At 42.7% G+C, this 22,945-nt stretch overlaps 1 protein-coding gene across 2 annotated transcripts in view; it reads left to right on the forward strand.

Annotated features, from left to right (window-relative positions):
• adarb2 (adenosine deaminase RNA specific B2 (inactive)) overlaps nucleotides 1-22,945 on the forward strand; it is a 219,858-nt gene that overhangs the window by 2,542 nt on the left and 194,371 nt on the right. The window contains exon 2 of one of the 2 annotated variants that reach the window (XM_087845935.1): nucleotides 7,579-7,668. The exons of the other annotated variant lie outside the window; for it this stretch is intronic. Coding sequence (XP_087702061.1) covers nucleotides 7,579-7,668 — 90 coding nt within the window. The remainder of the gene's footprint in view (nucleotides 1-7,578; nucleotides 7,669-22,945) is intronic. 2 annotated transcript variants of the gene reach the window in all.

Consider the following 22,945-nt stretch of genomic DNA (forward strand, 5'->3'; position numbering starts at 1 on the left):
TAATTTATCAGCTCTGCTGATTCATTCTGATAACACGGGACATTAGGGGCCAGTTCAGGGGCCGGCTGTAAATGAACTGTGGCTTCGGGACGCGCTGATGGCCGCTGACTCCTCTGCTCTCCCTGTCTTGACGCTTGTATTCACATTTAAACGTTTCATAAAACTGTCAAAATAAAAGCCCAGTTTCAGACTGAAGGGTTCTAGCTTCCTTTTTTTTTTTAACCGATCATCGTCATCTTTCATCTCGAATGCCAGCCGAGCATCATCTTGAGATTTCCACACAATTATGTGTATAGACTTTAAGGAAAATAAATAAATAAATCACTGAGGGATTATTTGGTGGCATTTGTGGCTTAATCCCTTGAAAAGGCTGCAGATTATTTGTAGATGGACCTGCGTATGTATTCAAAAGGTTCTAAGCAGATTCAGCAACTTCGATTAATTTCTTTTTCCACCAGACTCCTTTTTTTGTTTTTCTTTTTTGGGTGTGTTTGCTCATTTCTTTTGGATGGGCAGGATAAATAAGTACAGAGTGAAGATTACAGCCTGGGGATGTATTTGCTAACATCTTTTTAGCAAGCGGCCCTCACTGCTCCTGCTCAGATTTCCTAAAAATCACACACCTTACTGAATCCATCAGCTGCTTTTTCAGCTGCTGTTTGACAGCCGCCGCCGCCTCCTCAGATTGTTCTGGTTCCAGCACTCCTGTCAGCTCGGTGTTGTGCAGATGTACACCTCACTCGCTGTTTTTTTGTTTGGTGTTTTTGCTGTTCTTTAAGCACAGTGTGAGCAGAGTTATCCCCCTCAGATGGACTCGTGGACACACAGAGGATCTGCCTCTTAATTAGTCACAGCCGTGAGCTCTGTGTCCCTAAAGGGACGTCAGTTGCACAAATACAGTCGTGCACATCTGGGTGAATGATGCACTCCCCTGATTTTTGACAAATCTGCCTGTAGATTCCCGCCTGTCAGTCATCCGTACGACATGACCTTGTTAAACCGCGGCATATGTGCAGCATATTCCTGCTCTTTTATCCACAGTGTGCCTTTCTTACAGACAAAAATAAGCACCGCCGAGATTTATTAGCCAACATTATTTTTTTTTACAGCCACACTTATCACCCTGCACTCTCAGTACAGTATATCAGCGTATCATCAAGAGCGCCGAGGGGGGAAATGTGAAAAACACAGAGTGTAACATAATTTATATAGCAATTACTGCTTACGCTCTCCTTCCTGGTGAGCTGGCGACGGCAACAGACGGGTTGAGTGTGGGTTGCCGTGGCTGCGGTGAAAGTTGAGGTGGAGGGATGCGAAGGTTTACACACATTTGAACATCTCCGTTCTGGAGAGGCGCAAGTAAACATTAACTCGGCGGCTGGGTCAATCAACATAAAACACCCTCTCCCCCCACTCTCCCACCCACCCAGTGATCCTCTGTCACTATCTGACATCTCGCCAAGCAGAGGGAGGGAAGAGTGAGTGGAATTCCTGGCTGTACCGTATCACCCCGCTTCCCTCTCAGCGCTAACGGTGGTGATAGAGGCGCCGCTGAGTTGAGGGGCAGAGGTCAAGAAGAGGGGGCACAGACTCAGAACAGACTGTCCTTTACGATTTCACAAATTTGAAGAACTTTGCATCTGCACTGGTTTAATCAGCCAGGTATCTGTGCAGACCAGTAATATTACTGCCTGCTAGTGCTAGTCACTGATGCTACTGGAAGAAAACCAAACATTCTTGTATTGAAATGTATTTCGGAATGACCAAAATAGCTCTGAGATTAAAGAAGATGTGTTGCAGCCTGTCGGAGAGAACAAGCTGTGTTTTCACAGTTGTGATAGAAGCGTTAGCAGTATTTGAAAAGTCATAGACGGCATACAAAACGCACACAAAACAACCTTTGCTTTAATTGAATTACGTAACCACACTAGCCCCCTGTCTGTAAGTGTTGTTTGTCTTAGATATAGAACCTTTACCCGTTTTGCCTTTATTGCTTTGTAGGAAACACGATTCTTCGTAGCTGTTATTTGCTGCACTGTCCTTTAAGTTAAGTTAACTTTACTGCTTATGACTGATCACTTGCAGCTTTTTTGTTGACTTGTGTTCATGCTAAACCTCTTACACCTTGCAAATCTTCCAGATTTGGCTTTGAACTTCATATACTTTGGAGACTCTCTGCAACTCTTCTTTTTTTATGCGTTGTTTACATCTTGCCGCTAATTCCAGCTGCACGGACACGTGTTGAATGTCATGTCCATTTTTCTACCGTCATTTCCCGTTTACCTCCCTACCAACATCTGTCAAATAAGCCCCACCCCTTCCACCCCCACCCATAACAAAACTGCAAGTTTTTTCTTTTCTTAAGCAGCATATAAATTATAGAAAAAGCAAGTATATATAAATTGAAGGTTCCTTTTAAATAGAATCCAGGATGCTCATGTTGTCTTTGAGAATAAAAAATAAAAAAGCTCAATGTGAGTAATAATAGAAGAAAAAGAAAAAACTGTCATAATGCTCAATAGTAAATCTGGCTAAAAAAATAATTACATTTAAGTTGGAATAGAGAAAGCGGTCCAAGCATGCCGAGTCTGCAGTGAAGTGTGAGAGACCTTTAAGGACGATGACAGTGTTGTTTTATTCAGTATTCATTCAGATCATTGTTTAATGTTAGCGTAACTGTCCCCGTCATGCACACATGCATTGTAACAGTTGCAGTATGGTCTCTGCATTGGCCTACATTCACATGCAGAATCCACTGATAAATAAACTCACACTGTGGTAACACAGAGAGGACCTGAGCGAATGCACACCAGTTTCCTGGTGTAGGGTCATTGTCATCAGGAGTGAGAAGGTTTCTGGTTGAGGAATGCAGTTATTGGTGCTTGGTTTCCATGTTGGGATAGCCCAATGTCACACAGTGTGTGTGTGTGTGTCAAAGTGTTTCTGCGCAGTGTACCAGGGGCATGTGGAAACGTTGTCGTACCATATGCACGAGGAGTGTGTGTGTGTGTGTGTGTGTGTGTGTGTGTGTGTGTGTGTGTGTGTGTGAAAGAGAGATGAAAAGCACTAGTTTTATTCCTGAAACACTTCTGTCACATTTGTTTGTGTTTGTGCTGATAACCGCATTAAGAGCTGCAACAGAAACACCGCTGGCATTTATGAGGTTAATGAAGGTCAGTGCCGATGGAAGCGGCGCCGTGTTCCGCGGTGTGCGCACGCATGGCTCTGCGAATTTACAGGCACTTCCTGATTAAGGGTAGCAGCGGAGGAGTCTGCGGTTTAGGACACGGCGTCCTCTAGCTGACTGAGCGTTTAGCTGGTGGGCGGAGGAGGGGGTTGGGGAAAAAAAGGTTATTACTACTCATTGTGGTCTCTTGAGGACAGCTGATAAAATGACCAAGGAAAAGGAATAGCACAACTTTAGCACATTAGCATAATTAGTAATTATCTGGTAATAGTCCCTCTTGGCTTTTTTGGAGCTCGGCAGTGAGAAATTGTACTTAAAGTTCAGGGCCAGAAAACAAATTTCATGGCGAAATGTCTCAATAACACGCGGAGTGCAAGAGCTGCCTCAGTCAGGCTGCGGAGAGAATGAATCAGAACAAGTATCAAAAGCACAGATGCAGATTTAAAAAATGCAGAAGGTGACACTTAAGTTAATTAGCCTGTTGTTTGATGACTCCCACAGTTGGAAAGATAAGGGTATTACTCATTGCAAATACCTTGTTGCACTTGTTGCTATGACAACAAAAACACAGTTTAATTGAGTTAGTCATGTGTTACGCTCCATCAGCCTGTCCACAAGAGCTTTCACAACAATGACTACTTTGGTGGAGACATTTGAGAGCTGGTTACACTGCATGCCACTAATGCGCGTGTGCCGCTCTGATGGAAATTGCGCTCCAGAGTGATGCCTCTGTGTGTGTTAATTTGTTTGCATGCACGCGCGTGTGTGTGTGTGTTCTTGTCGCCTGTGTGCCCGGTACATGTCGCCGTTCGCGGGGAGCTGTCAGTCTTCATAAACACAGATGTGGCACGGCAAGTCGGCGGCATTATCGCTTCCCGTCAGTGTGTGTGCGTCTGCAGTCCACAAAACAACGCAACATGAGAGAGCCTGTTGTGTGAAAGAGAGTTTGGATGTCTCGTAGCAACTGTCAAGCAAGTTTTTGTTGTTGTTGTTGCTGCTGCTGCTGTTGGGGTGATGCCAGATGTGAGCAACAGCCGAGCAATAGTGTAACTATTGTGTATCTTTTGAGATGCACGTTAGATCAATGAGAGAGCTTTTAACAAGGGAACATGTGCGATGCTTTGGGAGCAACAAGCTGGTGATTTGTTTATCCAGTAAGAGTAGGGATTACAATTTAAAGGAACAATTCAGACATCTTTTTTTTCACTGTGTGTGTGTATGTGTGCTTTGAATGTTTTGTTTTTTTTGTGTTGAGTCAATATTCATTTTGGCTGCAAACTAAAGACAAAACGCTGCCACGGTTTCCCAAGGCACAGCGCGATATCGTTAAGCATCCTGTTTTTCCTAACCAGAAATCCAAAAACCGAACGCATTTAGATCGTACAATAATGCAGAATGAAAAAGGGGTCACCGTTTTAAACATTTGATCGTTTGTTTTCTGTCTCTGCTTTCAGGCAGTTTCCGTTTCTTTGCTGTTAACATGACGGCAGGTCGTATTTTTCTGTCTTCAGATGGACCTTGTAGAGTTTGCAGCTGAGAACAAGACAAAAAAAATGAAAAATGAAAAAGGTGGAAATTTTATTGACCTTCCTACCTTTGAAATCATCCTGATACCAGTTTCATTTATATCATGAAACCTTTGCCAGGAACCAAAACCACATATATATAAAAATATTTAATTTTCTACTTGTTTACATGGTAATAATTTGGTTTTTAAAAAATATTTAGCATTTTTGTTGCATTGATATTTAAGATAAAGAATACTATCTCATCTTTCCTACTTAAGGTTTTAGAGGAACAGTAACTAACATTAGCTTTTTCATCCAATACAACATGTAGATGAGGTGTATTCTTCATGCAGCTGGTATCTCTAACAACCTTCACAGTTTTATGGAAAGCTGTTTTTATCACCTCCTCTCATCTTATCTGGATTGTGGCAGCTGGACGTTGTATAGAAGGGTTTTAGTGTGAAGACAGAGCTGTAAAATGCAAAAAAATTGCATTTCTAATAGCGAAATTACGCACTCGATTTACTCCAAATGTCAACCAAAATGCACTTTTCATGCTTGTTCTTACATCGTGACTGCCAAAGTCAAACAGAAACAGCTGTAGTGTGGTTACATTTCACTAAACCGAGTCTGGTAATTCTGAACTAGATTCGCTCACCTAAAAATTTCACGTTTTTGATTCAAGGCAGTCGATTTTTTGTGTCTTGTCATCGCTGTTATTATTATTATTTTATCATGCCATCAAGACTAGCTCTCACATCTAATGCGAAGTCCTGCCAATAGTGTGGAAGCACCCCACACATCATGGTGGCAAAACATTTCTCCAGTTTATGATCCTAATTAGCTCTAACTGTGCCATCATCCCTGAGTCATCATGCCTGGAGAGAGGCCAGATCATTTGACGGTCCACAGTTTCACGCTTTCTTCATCCCTCCTCTCCCTTTCTTCCTTTCTTTCATGTCTTCTCCTTTCAGTTTCTGTCTCCCTCTCTCTCTTCCTCTTCCCTGAAGCACACACACTGTTATTGTTGTCCTCCAGCTTCATGCGCGTATTCACAGCACGGTAGCTGCTGCTATGAAAAGGGAAATATTTCATAAGCAGAAAATAGCTGAAGAAGGTGCTAGGATATAGGCTCCAAAAAAAGCTTTGTGCTGTTTTACCAACTCGGTCCAAAATACAGCAAGTCAGCCTTGAAATGTGTTCGCTCGCCATTCGAGTGCATTTGAAAATTAAAACTCACAAGCACGTGAATGGCCTTTGTCAGCATCTGATCAGCTGGCAAAGCGTGCGCCGCTGGCACCTCTCGCCTTATGTCATGCTTCAGCCACACAACAGCACAACTGCCTCGTGTGCTTTGCTGACATAGCAAAGTTAACACTGATACCCCGCCTCATATGGAATAATGAAATTGGATGAAGCAGCTTAGCCGCTTGCCGTCCCTCCTCTAGCCATCAGACTCGGTGCCTATTTGAGATAACGTTAATGAAGGAGACTTTAGCCAAGAATAGACACGTCTTACTGCTGGAGTGGTGGGGGGGGGGGGGGGGGGGGTGGGGGAAGAGGGGTGGGGCACTAACGGCATTTATTTCCATTAATAAGATGGAGCGTTTTACAAGAGAACCTCTCCTGAGGGCTCTCTCCGGAGGTCGGAGAGAAAGCTACACCTTTTAACAACCTCCAAAAGAGTTCTCAGTGTGCGGAGAGACGTTGTTGCACGGCCTGTTCTCTAAGAAACTTGTCCTAACCTTGCTTCACCAATTTGGGTGTGGTGACCACAATCACTGCTTTTCATCATTTGAAGGTTTTTGTTGTGGGTGTTAGCATCTTGGGAAGGCAAAGTCTGAATTTTCTTAGAGAGCTAGCATGAAATATTTTCCAGTTCTTCTGCTCTTGACCACTGTATGATTTACCACTTGAAATTGCTGATTTTAGATATCAATAAACAAAGCTAGCTTCTTGATTCTAGTTTGTATTTATCAGTTTTGCTGTAGCTAGCTAAGCTAACTAGCATTAACTTCATGCTGTGGCTAAAAAACCGTTACAGACTGTCAGGTTTTAATGTTAATGGGTGCAAAGAATGAAGGGCTGTAAGAAAGATGTCAAAAACGCACTTGCTGACATTGTACACAATGTTGTGCTAAAACACTGAATCTAAAGCTAATAGGTGGCCAGTAGTTGTAGCCATGCTAGCTGAAACAGTAGACTGTAACACACGGTTACGCTCGAGCTTTATTATTTATACACTGCAGGATTTAAAGGTAGCTGACGCCATCTTGGATGATGAATGTGGCTGATAGCGCAGAACTGCAAACAGTATGTAATTCATTTAAAACTAGTCCAAGATGATAACTTAAGACAAAGTGCAGTTTTAGCCTGGACCTTGGATGCAGTAAGCTGCTAATCTGGATGAGCATTTTTAAACTTAAACAGTGTGATCCCTTTAATACGATCATGGTTGGTTTTTTTGTTCCTTTATCTGGATGATGCCATACATCCTTATTGGATTAGTGCATTATATGATAAGTGGTAAGCATTATGGGAAATGCTGTAGTAGCGAGGCCTGAATAATTAGCTCAGTCACTGTGCCTGTGTACAGAATATTTTCTACCACTGATATTTCTTACTTCTCTCTGCATGAGGGGTCAAGAGTGTTTTTACACTCCTTCCTCACTATGTAAATACATCTGATAGCAGTTGATTCATAGTAAATGATAAATACGCTCTTTTTGCAGCGAATATTAGATCCCTGTAGCTGATGGAATTGCTTAATGGCAGATTAGGAGCACTGATAATGATGAGCGCATATGCGAACATCCTCGCCGCTTCATTATTTTGCTCACATGCAAGCATTAAATAACATTTTTCCCCCTCTTTGCCCTACAGTAAATCCCTCTCCCATCCATCGATTCCAGGATCCTTTAGGGGCCCCTTCTAGGAGAGACCGACAGGCTTATCTTGCAAATCCTTTAAAAGGTATTTAGAAAAAAATCTTTCCCTGCATTAAGTGTGTCTGATGTTGCATCGCTGCAGGGTTGGCCGAGTTAGAGTTTTAGACCTGCAGGCTGATCGGTGCGATATGCAAAATGATGTTTTTTCCAAGTTTCCTAACAGTCACATGCTGTGTAGTTTATTTTTCCTTCTTGCTGCCCCGGTTTTGATTTGTACAGCTTGAAGTGGTGGAGCGTAATAGATGTGTTTGCATTTGCCCGAAAAACTTAGAGTTCCAATCACTCATCCATTACCTTTGATAGCTCAGAGAGTATTTGGCTTTGCCCAGATAAGGCCTGAGTATACATCCAGTCAGATTCAGTTGAATTGTTTGTACACACACGGCGCTTTGGCATTGGTCTGCTTGGATGGGCTTTGGCGTGATGGAGAATTTCATCCCCACCCCCTCCGCTACCTCACTGACAGTGGCGCTTTGGGGCCGGAGCTGTTGGTGAAGGGTGTGTGGCACCTCAGGCTACAAATGTTGCCTTGCGTAAAGGACAAAAAGAGAGGATATCTGCGGGTTAAGAGTGCCTCAAATGCTGGCCCACATGGACCTACATACCCACCATTCTATATTTAGACATAATAGACATAAGGTATACTCTGTAAGCAGCAGTAAAACCAGTAAAAACGCCTTTATTGTACACCTGCTTTTCCAGTCATTTTCTCGAATTAATGATGAAAAGAAACAGTTCATTTTTTAAAAATCTTTTAGTCCTGTACTTATTTTTCTCTTTTTAAAACCATGGCATGTTCAAATAGTCGTGCAGCGGTCCCCAACCTTTTTTGGTTGGTTCGGTTTATGTCCAACAATATTTTCACAGACCAGCTTTTAAGGTGTCGTGGATAAATACAACAAAATAAAACCAGTACTGGTACCAAAAGAAAGAAAATGTATTCATAACACAGAGGAAAAGACCCAGGGAAACCGAGATAACGATAAAAATTATTTTAAAAAATAGCAATAAAAACCCTGAAAACCATAAATTTCATACCTGAGCCTCAACTCTCGCGGCCCGGTACCAAACGACGGCCCGGAGGTTGGGGACCGCTGATCTAGGTGAGGTAAAGTAATGAATTGCTTAATCTGTAATCATTTATGTAATATGATTAGAAATAAGATTTTTTTAAAAACTATACCAGAAAAAATATTTACTAAAGCTTTAAAATAACAGTAGTGGAAAAAAAACGCTGTCTTCCTTTTTAGACTCACATATACAAGCTGCAGGTGTTACTGCTAGAAATAGACCCAGTGGCTGCTTTTAGCAAAGTTTACAAGAAAGGATCGAGCAGTTTATCTGCATACATACAGGAATGTAGCTTGTTCTCAGTGTGGTTGTGTTGTTTCTGTGCAGATTGCCCCATTTTAAAGTTAAAGGAATATAAAGTGAAACACTGTGATCTATCAAATGGTACTGCTCAGGTCATGTAGGCTGGACCTCATCATCAGAAACACCAGTCAGTGTAAAACAACTAGAAAAGTGAGAAGCTTGATGTTGATGATCCTGCCATACGCTGGATTGTATGCCATCCATGCTTTGTTCCACCTGGTCTCATACCTGCTATTGAACTGTGACACACTGGAGCTAGGATAAACTGTGATAACACCTACCTCACCCTCTCCTCTTCTTCATCTCGCCAGTTGCTTGTTTGGTGTCTCGTGTGTGTGTGTCGCACTCCTCGTGTTCTCTTCATTCTCTCATTCGCCTGAGCCCGATGCCTGCTGTTCATAGTACTGTTTATTGATTTATTCTCAGAACACGATCAAGAGACATAGATTAGGTAAAAGGTAAATATGAATGCTTTATTAAAAGACTAAATAGTCATCATCATTATTCCATATAGGCTAAACAGTCACACAACACAGTCAGCAACTCTATCGGATGCTTGCTGGGCAAATATTCAGTGCAACAACAGATGTACATCAATCAGGATGCGATCGCTGTTTATTATTTACTGCAGTGTAATCAGTGGATTCTATGATATCTCCATCGGATAACATCTATCTTTACACTCTCATCCCTTCCTCTGTTGCTCTTGTTTTTCTTTCAGGTTTTCTTTTTCTCTCGCTCTCGCTGTCTCTCTCTGTGGAATACATGTTTGATTCGCCAAATCCGTTGCAGAGATGCTTCAGGGGAAAACAAATTAGACCGATGGGGCTGAAGCCCATTTTAGGAGAGCAAAAAATTCTGATCTATATATCTGCTGATGTTCTTTATTCATCTATTTCCATCCATGTTTTTGACGTCTTATCCGAGCAGGGTTGCGGTGGGGCCAGAATCAAACCCAACTGACGTCATGCGAGAGGCGAGGTAGACCCGAAACAGCTCCCTCCCACTCCATTACAGATCTAACACCAAGATTCAGACACCCTTTAATACCCGCATCCACAGCTGAAAATGAAGAATCATATTTAATTGTCTTATTGGTGCATGTTTGGAGCTGCTCTGCTGTATGGAGCCACTGTGCTCAAAAGACTGTGGCGATTACACCATTTCTAAATCACTTGACGCATCATTTTTCAGATATGATCAATAAAACAGTTTATTTTATCAGTGTGTAACAAAAAACATATAGTATAGTTGTCATTGGCCAATATATAATTAGATATTTGTAAATGTACTTTAGTTAAGGCCTAATTACCAAAGACAAATATGGAACCACTTAAAATCTATTACTTGCTGGTATCTCAAGAAGTCAGATAATCAATTGATTTCCTGCCATCAGAAAAGGCTATTAGGTTCCAAGCATTAAAGTCTAAGTCTTATAAAGTATATGGATACACCGTAATAACATGGGAACGGTTGGTGATATTAAAGTCCTGTTTGTGGCACATTAGTATATGTGAGGGGGCAAACTCCTCAAGATGGGTGGTGACCATGGTGGCCATTTAGAAGTCGGCCATTTTGGATACAGCTTTTGTTTTTTCAATAGGAAGAGGGCCATGTGACACATCGTGTGCTTGGTTTCAACGTAACTTTATTCTTTCATGAGTTATTTACAAGTTTCTCTATGTTCACAGCCATTGACATGTCGAAGAGGTTAACACATTAGGAGCGGATTGAAATTGTGTTGATATCTAGTGAACGCAGTAACCGGGTCATTGCAGCAGATTTCAATGCAAGACACCCTACGAGACCACCCATCTCCCATGCTACAGTCAGCAAACTGCTTGCTAAGTTTCGTGAAACTGGTTCAGTGTTGGATTTGCCAAAATGTGGACGCAAGAAAACTGTCACTAATGAAGAAACATCAGTGGCTGTCCTAGCTTCATTCAGCAAGAGCCCACAGCAGAGCACTCGCCACATGTCACTGGAGAGTGGCATTAGTTGAACATCCCTTCGGCAGATATTAGCGATGGTGGTCAGAGGGCCCGGTGGCGCCAGTGTCCGGCAGCCTCGCCTCTGTCAGTGCGCCCCAGGGTGGCTGTGGCTACAATGTAGCTTGCCATCACCAGTGTGTGAATGTGTTTGTGAATGGGTGTTGACTGGATGTGTAAAGCGCTTTGGGGTCCTTAGGGACTAGTAAAGCGCTGTACAAATACAGGCCATTTACCATTTACTCACAAATGGCACCCTTACAAACTCCAGCTACTGCAGCATCTCAACGAGGATGACCCAGATCGGCGCACAGAATTTGCAGAATGGGCAAAACAAAAATTGGAACAGGACCCTCAGTTCACGCAGAAGATTTTGTTCAGTGATGAGGCAAACTTTTATGTGAATGGTGAAGTTAACAAACAAAACCACCGCTCTTGGTCTGACTAACCCACATTGGATGGATCCCTCCAAGACTGTTGGAACAACAGAAGTGATGGTTTGGTGTGGTATATGGGGTACAACGATAGTGGGTCCATTCTTCATCAATGGAAACCTCAAGGCCACTGGATATTTGAAATTGCTACATGATGATGTGTTTCCCTCTTTATGCACTGAAGCTGGCACGTTCCCTGAGTTTTTCCAGCAAGATGGTGCACCACCACATTATGGGTGCCAGGTCCGAGCATTCCTAGAAGAACAGTTTCGTGGAAAGTGGATTGGTCGTCGTGGGCCAGTTGAATGGCCCCCAAGGTCTCCCGATCTGACCCCCTTAGACTTTTGTCTTTGGGGTCATCTGAAGGCAATTGTCTATGATGTGAAGATACGAGATGTGCAGCACCTGAAACTACGGATACTGGATGCCTGTGCTGGCATTTCTCCTGCGGTGTTGCTATCAGTGTGTGAAGAGTGGGAGAAGAGGGTTGCATTGACAATCCAACACAATGGGCAGCACATTGAACACATTTTATAAGTGGTCAGAAACTTGTAAATAACTCATAAGAATAAAGTTACGTTGAAACCAAGCACACCATTGTTTCTGGCGTATATATATATATATATATATATATATATATATATATACATGTATATATACACCAGGTCACACCAGGCAAGACCCCAGGTGCAGGCTGTGTAAAGATGCCCCAGAGACAATCCAGCACATAACAGCAGGGTGCAAGATGCTAGCAGGCAAGGCATACATGGAACGCCATAACCAAGTGGCCAGCATAGTGTACAGGAACATCTGTGCCGAGTATAACCTGGAAGTCCCGAGGTCAAAATGGGAAATGCCCCCAAGGGTAGTGGAGAATGACCGAGCTAAGATGCTGTGGGACTTCCAGATACAGACGGACAAAATGGTGGTGGCTAACCAACCGGACATAGTGGTAGTAGACAAACAGAAGAAGACGGCCGTAGTGATCGATGTAGCGGTTCCGAATGACAGCAATATCAGGAAGAAGGAACACGAGAAGCTGGAGAAATACCAAGGGCTCAGAGAAGAGCTCGAGAGGATGTGGAGGGTGAAGGTATCGGTGGTCCCCGTGGTAATCGGAGCACTAGGTGCGGTGACTCCCAAGCTAGGCGAGTGGCTCCAGCAGATCCCGGGAATAACATCGGAGATCTCTGTCCAGAAGAGCGCAGTCCTGGGAACAGCTAAGATACTGCGCAGGACCCTCAAGCTCCCAGGCCTCTGGTAGAGGACCCGAGCTTGAAGGATAAACCGCCCGCAGGGGCGTGCTGGGTGTTTTTTTGTTTTTTTTTATATATACACACACACACACACACACATGTGGATGCAGGATTGTTGTGAATGTGTGGATTTATAATATATATCATATGTGATTATAACTGGCTAACGGTTGACTTCTACTTCATTTGAAAATAATCAGTTATTGTTAAACTGTTTATTGTTTTACATATTTATGATAGCATACCTGTAGCAATATTAACCCTCTCAAGGCAGTTGTTGCCAATTTGCAACAGTTGAAAACTAACAACCTGATTACCCCACATACATATTTTATGAGTACCACTGCAGGACTTGGATGTGCATTAGCAACAAAAAGTTTAATTTGAGCCTGAGAGGGTTAAAAGATGTGGCTCTGAAGCAGTAATGTCTGTGTATGATTTTTTTTCATAAATAGCATACCTCGTGACAAAAATGTTTGAGAACTCCTAAGCTAAGAGAGCTAAGATAGCTAAGGTAGCTAGCTATCTAGCGGTAGAAGCCTCTTCTTTACTTTGAGCTTGTAGATGAGGCAGTGGCTTTGTCAGTGCTTGACTCATCAGCTGCTGTAACTACAAAGAATACCTCTTTCCTTCATATCTTCACCTTGCCTGTTAAAGCTTCTTCCACAGCCAGAAATTTTATCTTCTGTAATTAGCCTAGCTACCACCAGATGCTAACAATCCTTGCAAACAGTTTCTTTTGTGATGAACACTCCAAAGGGGAACAAACTAACCTACATTTCTTACAATGGCACCGTTAGGCTAATGAGTCGAGTTTCAATATACGTTTACTTCAAATGCACCGCGGTATTGAAGTTCGGTATGCTCCCTATTAATACCTGCGGATACAGATGATGACAGGGTTGAAAATAATTTGCAGCACGAAGCAGATCAGATGATGAGTCAACAGAGGCACTGGAACTGCAGCATTGCTTTTGAACTCTGAACAGCACATACTGCATGCCTCCAACAGTGAGTTAAACGTATCATTAAGTTCAAATTAGGCCCTGTGCTTTCAGGAATACACATAATTGCCTAAATGTCCAGATATAATTCTTGAAATCAGACTCGTCATCTGTTGTGCTTTCACATCACAATCATGTCCTTGTCACTAAAGCGACAGGCTCTGCACCGATTCAAACTGGTGCTGCAGTAAACTCACTGCGGCCTGTTGGTTTGCAGCGGAAAGGGAGAGTGGCAACTTGGTTTAATGATAATAGCTCTGACGATAGCGGTGATAATCCTCCTGCTATTCTTGCTGACTGCAGAGAGCCCGCGCTTTGTTCTCCGCTCCCCCTATTAGCGTGATGGAGGTTCATTTTAATTTGAATGGACCATCAGTTGGATAACGGTAGAATCGCTCGCCCGTGTGTGAGTGCAGACTTGTGTGTAAGAGAAATCGAGCATGGAGAGAAATATGTGCACACGATAGAATGCAGGCACATGCATGTATGTACACACAGTGTGCGCTGTCAAACAAAGACGCAATAATAGAGAAGGACCCGCGGGTCAGTGTGGCGACCTTGCTGGGCTGCAGGTGCTATTGTCTTCCTGGCACCTGTTCCGGGAGAGTTCTTCCTCACTGTCTGCCACAGCTGAGGCTTGAAACACTAAGATGGTAGACAAAGGCTGCAGTGAGCAGAAACATTATATTTCTTATGCTGCTTTTGATAGATGCTGAAAGGAAACTGTACATGTTCGACACATTTTAGCACAGTTCTTTAAAGAATTTAGAGAGAGATTTCAAGGGGAACTATTTTACATGTATAAGCATACATATATTTATTGGTGTTCTGTGTTTAAAGCAGGATTTCTCAATATTTTAGATGTAAAAAAAACCAGCAGAGCTAAAAAGAAAAAGTGCATTAAATAATCAGCTAAAGACTAATCAGCTGTTTATATTTTTTCGCATTTTATTATATATAGGAGAACTGATGTGTGATTCTAGGTCCAACCCCCGGGCCACGGACCGGTACCAGTCCCGTTTGGTACCGGGCTGCAAGAGTTGAGGCTCGGGTGTGAAATTTATGGTTTTCAGGGTTTTTATCGTTAACTCGATTTCCCTGGGTCTTTTCCCGTGTAGTTGTGTCTTATTTTGAAAGTAATATTCATGCGTTACCATAGCGACCAGAGAGCATTAAGGGGCAGAGAGGAGGATGTTACTCTCAATGTGGGACGATCGTGGCTCAAGAGTTGGGAGTTCGCCTTGTAATCGGAAGGTTGCGGGTTCGAGCCCCGGCTTGGACAGTCTCGGTCATTGTGTCCTTGGGCAAGACACTTCACCCGGTGGCACCAGTGTCTGGCAGCCTCGCCTCTGTCAGTGCGCCCCAGGGTGGCTGTGGCTACAATGTAGCTTGCCATCACCAGTGTGTGAATGGGTGGATGACTGGTTGTGTAAAGCGCTTTGGGGTCCTTAGGGACTAGAAAAGCGCTATACAAATACAGGCCATTTACCATTTTACCATGTTACACAATTACACAGTGAATTGCGTTTTTTTTTATTATATTTACAAAACACCACAGTTTCTGTCTTGGTTGTATCATTTTATTTTGTTGTATTTATTGATGACACCTTAAAGGCCGGTCTGTGAAAATATTGTCCGACATTGAACCGGTCCGTGGCACAAAAAAGGTTGGGGACCGCTGATGCACATTACAGAAGAACCCAGAGAACTTCTGTTAGAATGTTCTAGATTCCTCAGAATTCTGAAAGAAAGGCAAAATCTGATTAACATATAGGTTAAGGGTCAATGAAAAGCTAAAGCTATGGCAATTAATGTTAGTCTTTAGCGTCCTAAAAATCACATTCATCCCCACATTACATTCCCACATCATATGAGAGTGTCTGAGCTCAAAAGCGTTAGACCCACTGTGAAGACATGTTCAGAAACACTGACTAACAGCAGCTAACACATCAGCGCTTACTGACGGAATCGCCACAGTGTTGTTGTCATCAGACAGAAGTGAGCTTCACTGAATCATCTATTTGTAGGACTCCCTGATGACTAAAGGATTATCTGCTGGAGGCAATCTGGACACAGTTCATAATTTTTAGTCAACACTGTGACGTGTGACCTCACTTTGTAAGCATGTGACTTAAAAAGAAGAGAGCAGCTTGTGAGCACAGGGTCAACCAAGAGGAGAGGAGCGGGCGCGCTGGAGGCCTGGACTCGCTACTGTAGTCTGATCACTTTACTTCAGTCGGTTGCTAATAAGACTTTGCTGGATTTTTGGGTTGATCGTAGCTTTATTCTACATTAATGCTCTCAACTGCTGTATTGGAGATGCACGCGCTGTATGTGCTGTATGCACGAGTGTGAGCAGTAAAACTGTAAGCCGGCAGAGTCACTGAGACAGATTGCTCTTCTTATTTGACCCTGAGTTTGTACAAGTTCCCTGTGGCACTGTTAGAGTTTGTACAGTCGTAGCCTGGTGGTGAATGGGCAGACAGTATAAACAAGGCTCAGCCCTGGCTCTCTGTGTGGGTAGTTTGTCATAGCTGTGACTTCAGGGCTATCTAAATAGCAGCAAGCGGGCGCGTTCATCATCACATTCATCCTTAGCAGGGTGAGAGATGGATGCCCTACCCGTCCACCAGGTCATGAGTTATCACTCACCAGGGGCTGCTGGTTCATACAAAGGTCAAAGGACCATTTGTCTTCAGGCAAGTATGCCTTTCTGGTGCATGCAAACACACACACACACACACACACACATGCTTCTATTCACAGCTACAATCACTTACCTGGGAATTTATTTATTTATTTTTTAAATGATATTTTTTATTTTGCTCACTACTTTATGATTACTTACTAATGAATAATCTGGGGATTTGCATTTAAAGAAAAATTCAGTGTTGCAATATCTATACTCATTTGTTTATATATTTTGCTGGGAGGTGGATGAGCATTATTGTGTCTACAAGCTAAATATGAAAGTACAACTGCAGATGCACACCATTGTAGTAAAAACGTACTAAAATGAGTAAAATCTGGCAAATTTCACGACTGCATTTAGATTTATATTATCTTTGTTCATGAGAAATACTCAGGCCCATCCATCCATTTTCCAAGCTGTGAAAGGTTTGAGGCAGGAGCACCTTTCATGTCACCTTAATTTCGAAACATATTTTGAGGAATTTAGTTATTAGTTGACGTGGTTCGCCGCTTTCAGGGACCTATGTGAGAAAATTGATAGGACTCACTTATTCAGTAAATGTATTGTTACTGAATATATTGTTGCCAGCTCCTAGCTGGTAGCTTAGTGAGTAATTGAAACAGAGAAATTAAAAACAGAATTAGATGCCCTAAACTTTAATATATTATATTTAAAACCCTGTTATATACAAATTGAATGAATAAAATGTGATAAGCTTGAGAAGCACTGGTTGACAGATTTAGCAAAGTTAGCATACCCAGTTTGCAGTCTCCCAGTTGTATATATTATTGGCAATTTGAAAAGTTTTCCTGAGTGTAATTTGCGCTGAATATGACATGAGTTAGAGCTCCAGTACACGCTAGGCTAATGAGCTGCTGGCTGTAGCTTTATATTTATCAGTATTTGAGTAACTCACAGCAATGAAAGCAAAGCAATCCACCGGTATCTACAAATACTGGCAACTTAACTGTATGAGATAATTATATAATTGGAAAGTTCAGACAAAATCAGCTTGCCTGGATCTAAAACACAGTCTAGTAATCTCCACCTGTCTGAGTCAGTTTGCTATGTAAGGTATGTAGGTAAGCTACGCTGCCACACTGGTGTGTTTTTGTCGTTGTTATTTCACATATTTTGTGCTAATTGAAAACTCATTCACTGCTCATTCACAGAGAGCCTCAAATTAAACCACCGCTTTTCAAAAGAGTGCAGTCCTTTTAAATGTGTAATAACAACAGCACCAACACTGTGGTATATTCCACTGTAGTAAATGAAAATGTGCTCCAGTAGAAATTTCCAAAACATAATCACGCAAAACAGATTAGCTTTCGCCGTCACCCTCAGACCTTTTGGCTGTGGTTGGAGTGGTGTTATGTAATGAGTCAGAGGGCATATGGATTGGATCTCTGTTAAAACTAGAGAATGCATTATCATTAGTGCGTCTACAGTAAAGAACCAGCCAACCCTGAATAGATCCATTGTCTTTCATTTCCACTCATTAGTCTCCTGTAATAAAGACTGGTTTGCTGCTAGCAAGAATTTACCTTTTTAACAGGAGACTCTTTTCTCAGCCACTGACATCACCTGTTTAGATAAGACGGAATAACATGAAACTTTAATGATCCCTGTGGGGAAATGGGAGTGTTACAGCTGCAGCTGGTAATAATGGAGACACTGAAGGAAAATAGAATCATCACGTGAATACAGCAGAGTGGGGAAAATTAAATGAGCCCAGACCAGCAATCTCAATATTAAACATGTTCAATTGGCACATATTACAACAACAAGAGCACACTTTTAATTATTGCATTATAATGGGGAGAAAAAAACAACAACCGCTCGCTGAATTACACCAAAAAGAAAGCACTGCGTGGTGGAGGAAATTTAGCAAAGATCGTAAAAAAAGTTACTCTTTACAAAGCAAACATCTGCATGAATGGTAAACAGGTTTATTTTAAGAAATGCATTTCGCTGACCAGCATTTATTATGTAGAGGTGTTTCTAATTCTCAGATCTAAAACTTTATGAATATATTAACGTGACATATGAAACGTTGCATCATTTAGCTTGACATGTGTACAGCAGGTTTGTAATAATGTACTCTGTACTCCAGTTTTTGGATTCTGTAAAAAGAGAATTATAATCCTGAGATATTTATTGATCAAAGGTTCTAATGTCCCTGTGTGGCTACCTTTCAATGTAATTATTATCCTTAGTATGCACAAACACACAAAAAAGTGGCACTTATTGTTATCACTTGGCTATAGGTCATGTATTTGGCTATAATAATGCGAGCTCCTCCTCAAACAGCTCCGGCTGAGGCCTGAAGTCCTCCACACACCTGCTCGTCGCCGACCCACTCTCCTGCCAGCCCCGTAATCCGATCCTTGTTGGCTGTGCTCTTGGCCAAACTGCAGCGCTACCCATTATCTTGCACTAAGCAGGTGCTGAGACGCATCGCTCCTTGATCACAATGCAGATCTGCGCAGAGCGCACGTGGAGTAATCCATTTTTCAATTTGGTCTCCTGCCTGGGATGAATTAACAGATGTCGATTGATTTTCCTTCCCGTGTAACTGTGAGCGTTGTTTACGCCCGGCAGCCAGGGCGTTATACCTGAGAGCCTGGGCGGAGCACGCGTTATAATTAGCGCTCTTTATATCCCAGCGGCATCTGGCTGTTACTTTGACGTGTTTACTTTTCTACCCTCTCTGTTAAAACGAATTAAGCTCTCCTCTATAAATGATGGTTTTATCTATGTTGCATCAGGTGTATAACATGTGAACGAACAGCATCACTCCTCATTTGCTCTTCTTTTACTGAAAGGCCTAATCACTCTAACAAAGACTACACGTCACTCCTCGTACCCTGGAGACTCAGTCTCGACTTGACACGCCCCCTAGCGTTTTCACAGCCGTCGTTGTTCACCAGCTGGTTATTATTACTAAAAATACGCTTATAAAACTGGTGTAGCCTGGCACCATCACCCACTAATGACGGGAGTCAAGTGGCGCGCGGCAGATATGCCCTCACATGCGCGCTGTCACAAGCCATTTAATTGAAGTTGAGGAAATGGGAGCCGGCGTTGTTTTGCTCCAAGCCCACCCTCTACTCCCTCAACCCCACCTCACAGTCCCCCCCTCCCTCCCCCCAAGTCGTTATGCTGTCTTTATTGCCATCATCTCAGTGATCATGATAGCGATGATCCGATATTATCTTCACTAAGGTCGCTGTTCAGGGTTGTTTATTCTCTCTTCAGTCTTAGGTAGGAAAAGAAAAAAACCATAGCGTTCACATGAGGTGAACAAGGAATGCTGCATTGATTTTTACAAGTGTCAAATAAACTGTAAAGCCTTGGCTGTGAATCTCAGGTGACTTTAAATATTTATGACTAAATGAGGATCAACTTGTTTTTGAAACTTTTTAACACTCTCCTTTACAGCGTGTGGGTGCGGTTTGATTTGATTGACAATAAACACCATGAGCAAAACAACAAAAACAACAAAACAGCATATTTCAACACGTTTAGATCCAAAGATTGTTCAACTCTGACTGGCGCTGGGAAGCATCCCCACTGAGCTCTTCCCACGTCAGGCTAGTCAGAAAAAAAACAATTTAATAAAAGTCTGTTTTTTGAAATAACCGATCGTGTTTTGGAGAAAATAAAAGTGAGGAACCTTTGTCATTGTCAAGGGGTAAGGCTAAATCACTGCACAGCTAATCTGCATAATTAATTCTTAACAGGTTTTGATGTTTTTCTTTCCTTCTTCTTTCACCTGTTGCACACTTCAGCTTCTCTTGACTAGTGTTGTGCAAGTTACTTGGGAAAAGTAGTTACTCATTTTCAAAACTAATCCCGTTACATTACTCATTACTTATTTTCAAAAGTAATTAGTTACTTATTACTTAGTTACTTTTTAAAAACATGATGCACAACCTGAATAGGTAATAAAGCAACACACCTTTCAACCCAATTCTATTTTTCATGCACAATCCAAACTGAATCAAATGGAAAGCCTCTTTTTAAAAATTGTTTTAATTTTATGCACATTGCATTAAACAAAAATTACATTATATGCAACAGTCTTTGACTTGAAGAAATTCTTTAACATTTAAACCTATTTTCTGCAGATTCCAGCATATAAAATAAAAGTTTTTGTGTTTACACTCACTCTTTCAAATAGATGCAAATTAAACATAGCAGAAAACAAATAAAATTAAAGATTCATCAACACTAAGTCCTGTCGCTCTTCCAGTTGTTACCGTGCTATTTCCGAATGATTTTCTTAACAATATTTCTCATTAACTTAACAGGCATTTAATTATGCATTATGTATATATAATATATGTACATAAATGTAATTTTCTTTTCATTTCTCTGAGAGAACAACACCAGCGAGGACTGACTGATGGGCAGTCCACTTGCTCTTATTTTGACAGTTTAGTCACAGCTAACTAGCTAGCCCCAGCTGTTCCCTTCTTGTGTTTCCCCATTCGCTGCCTTGCTGGACAGGTTTTTATTCTGGCAGTCCTCATTATCAATTGCTGCTTCTCCCAGAAAAACATCTTGTCATCTTGGGCATTCTCTAACTCTACCATCTTAGTCTGCAGCTGGCTGCTGTAATCTTTATTCTGCTGTGGAGAACTGCTTCAAGCTCTAACCAGAGCCTGCAGCTGGTGGAGAAATGGTTCGTGTGTGGCGCTGCCGACCTCACCAAAGCTGCAGAGCAGGAGTTTATCAGCAGGATGGGACTGACTCGAGAGGCCGCTGATTATATTACTCAGCTATTTATTCATCTCAGTGTACATAACTTGTAAACCCCAAATGCTCTTTTCACGGTGCTCGCTGTGGTTACAGCCATCCTGCCCAGCCCTGCCCCAGCCTGTCCCTGCCCCTCGCTGCTGCAACAAATATAATTTAAATCTATGGGAAACACTGATTGAGGTTTAAGTCCTTTCCAAAGCAGCACACTGCATGCTTCTTTCAGTTACAATCAGACCGCAATCTTACAAGAAAACGCTCCTTTCACCACCACCGGTGGGAGGTCAGAGGTCGCTATCAGCAAAAGAAGTACAGCCCCAGACTTGCAACTGATAGGATGTTTTGTTCAAGGGCGCTTGCCAGCATGGCTGTTGGAGCTTGGATCTCACTACTTTCCACCACAGCAGTCAGTAAGCGCACAAATGTCCCATAAAGCAAAGCCATTGTCCTGAGAATCCCACCTGCCTTTCAAGTGCTTAGCCATCCATGTCTGTGAGCATGTATCCCACTCCAGCACTGGGTACCTGGGTGTGCTACCTACATGTCGAAGTATACTGCAAAGAAAAAAAAGAGTCCAGAGAGGGTCTACCGGGAGGCAGGAGGAAAGTGGAGCAGAGCTGGGTCACACATGGAGATGGCGAAAGGGGGAGCTGAGACCGGATGATAGATTGGAAAATGAGGGTGATTCCCAGAGAAATGTGTGTGTTTCCGTTCATGTGTGGGAAATAACAGGTGGGAGTAAATGAAATGAGCACGTGGACGTTTTATGTGTCTATGATGAGGCAGGACAGCTGCCAGGGCTGGTGTCCCCAACTTGGAGGTCAGCAGCAGGTGTCACACCTGAGCAACCAGAGGGTAAATGCTGAAGTAGCAGGTGTGAGGGAAAGAAATGGAGAGACGGTGAAAGGCGGGCGAGGATGGATGATTGAGCTGAGGGAGAGTAGAGGGGTTAAGCACCGGGGTGACGAGCTCTCCCAGTTTAGAGAGTGACAATTTGATGGATGAATGAGGGGGCCGGAGGAGAGGAACTGAAGCTAAGGAAACAGTCAAGTTGTGTAGCACTGATTGTTTGGATGGGCAGCTGACTGTGTTTTCTTCTTAACTCAGTTAAGATATCGTTTGGTTTTGACACGTTTGACACCTACTCCGGATCCATGAAGACGGCAGTCATGAGAGGAAGTACGGCAGGATCATGTGTGCTTCTCGAGGTCCATGGAGTGCAGTTACACAGAACAATAAAGACAGCATGGGTGCGAGCTGACTGTGCTAAACACCCCCATTTACCGACACGAGGAGGTGGAGTGGCTGAGCCGGATCGAGATGAGAAGCCTCGGCCGGCTTCTTTGTTCTTCCCTGTCGTCTCTCGTATGAGTCGATGCTGTGGCCAGAAACCAGAAGGGGACGGCGAGATTATGTTTGGCTGATTTGAGGCCAATTGCTGGTTTCGCCTAAGCATCAGATGAGCAAGGAGGAGTGGATGTCAAAGAGATGCGAGCGTCAGTGATTATTAGAGGGTTGGGAGGGCAATAGAGGGAGAAGACTAAAGTGCCTCCTTGCTGCGTCTCAGCTTGAATGCGACAGACACAATCTCTCCCACACGTGCTCGGCCTGGCGGCTGGGCTGGGTGTTATGGGTCTTTGGCAATGCCTGTGGTCCCCCTCTGAAAGTCTGCTGTGGCTGCTGTTGTTGTGACAGCGTGTCAAAATTAACACTCACGGCCACAGCTGTAACTGCTGAACATGTTGAAAGCACAAAGCATTGAACTCACTGCTATTTATTGCTCTCTGGCCTAC

This window comes from Neolamprologus brichardi, chromosome 9 (genome assembly GCF_056152115.1).
Source record: "Neolamprologus brichardi isolate AB-2024 chromosome 9, ASM5615211v1, whole genome shotgun sequence".
Lineage (NCBI taxonomy): Eukaryota > Metazoa > Chordata > Actinopteri > Cichliformes > Cichlidae > Neolamprologus > Neolamprologus brichardi.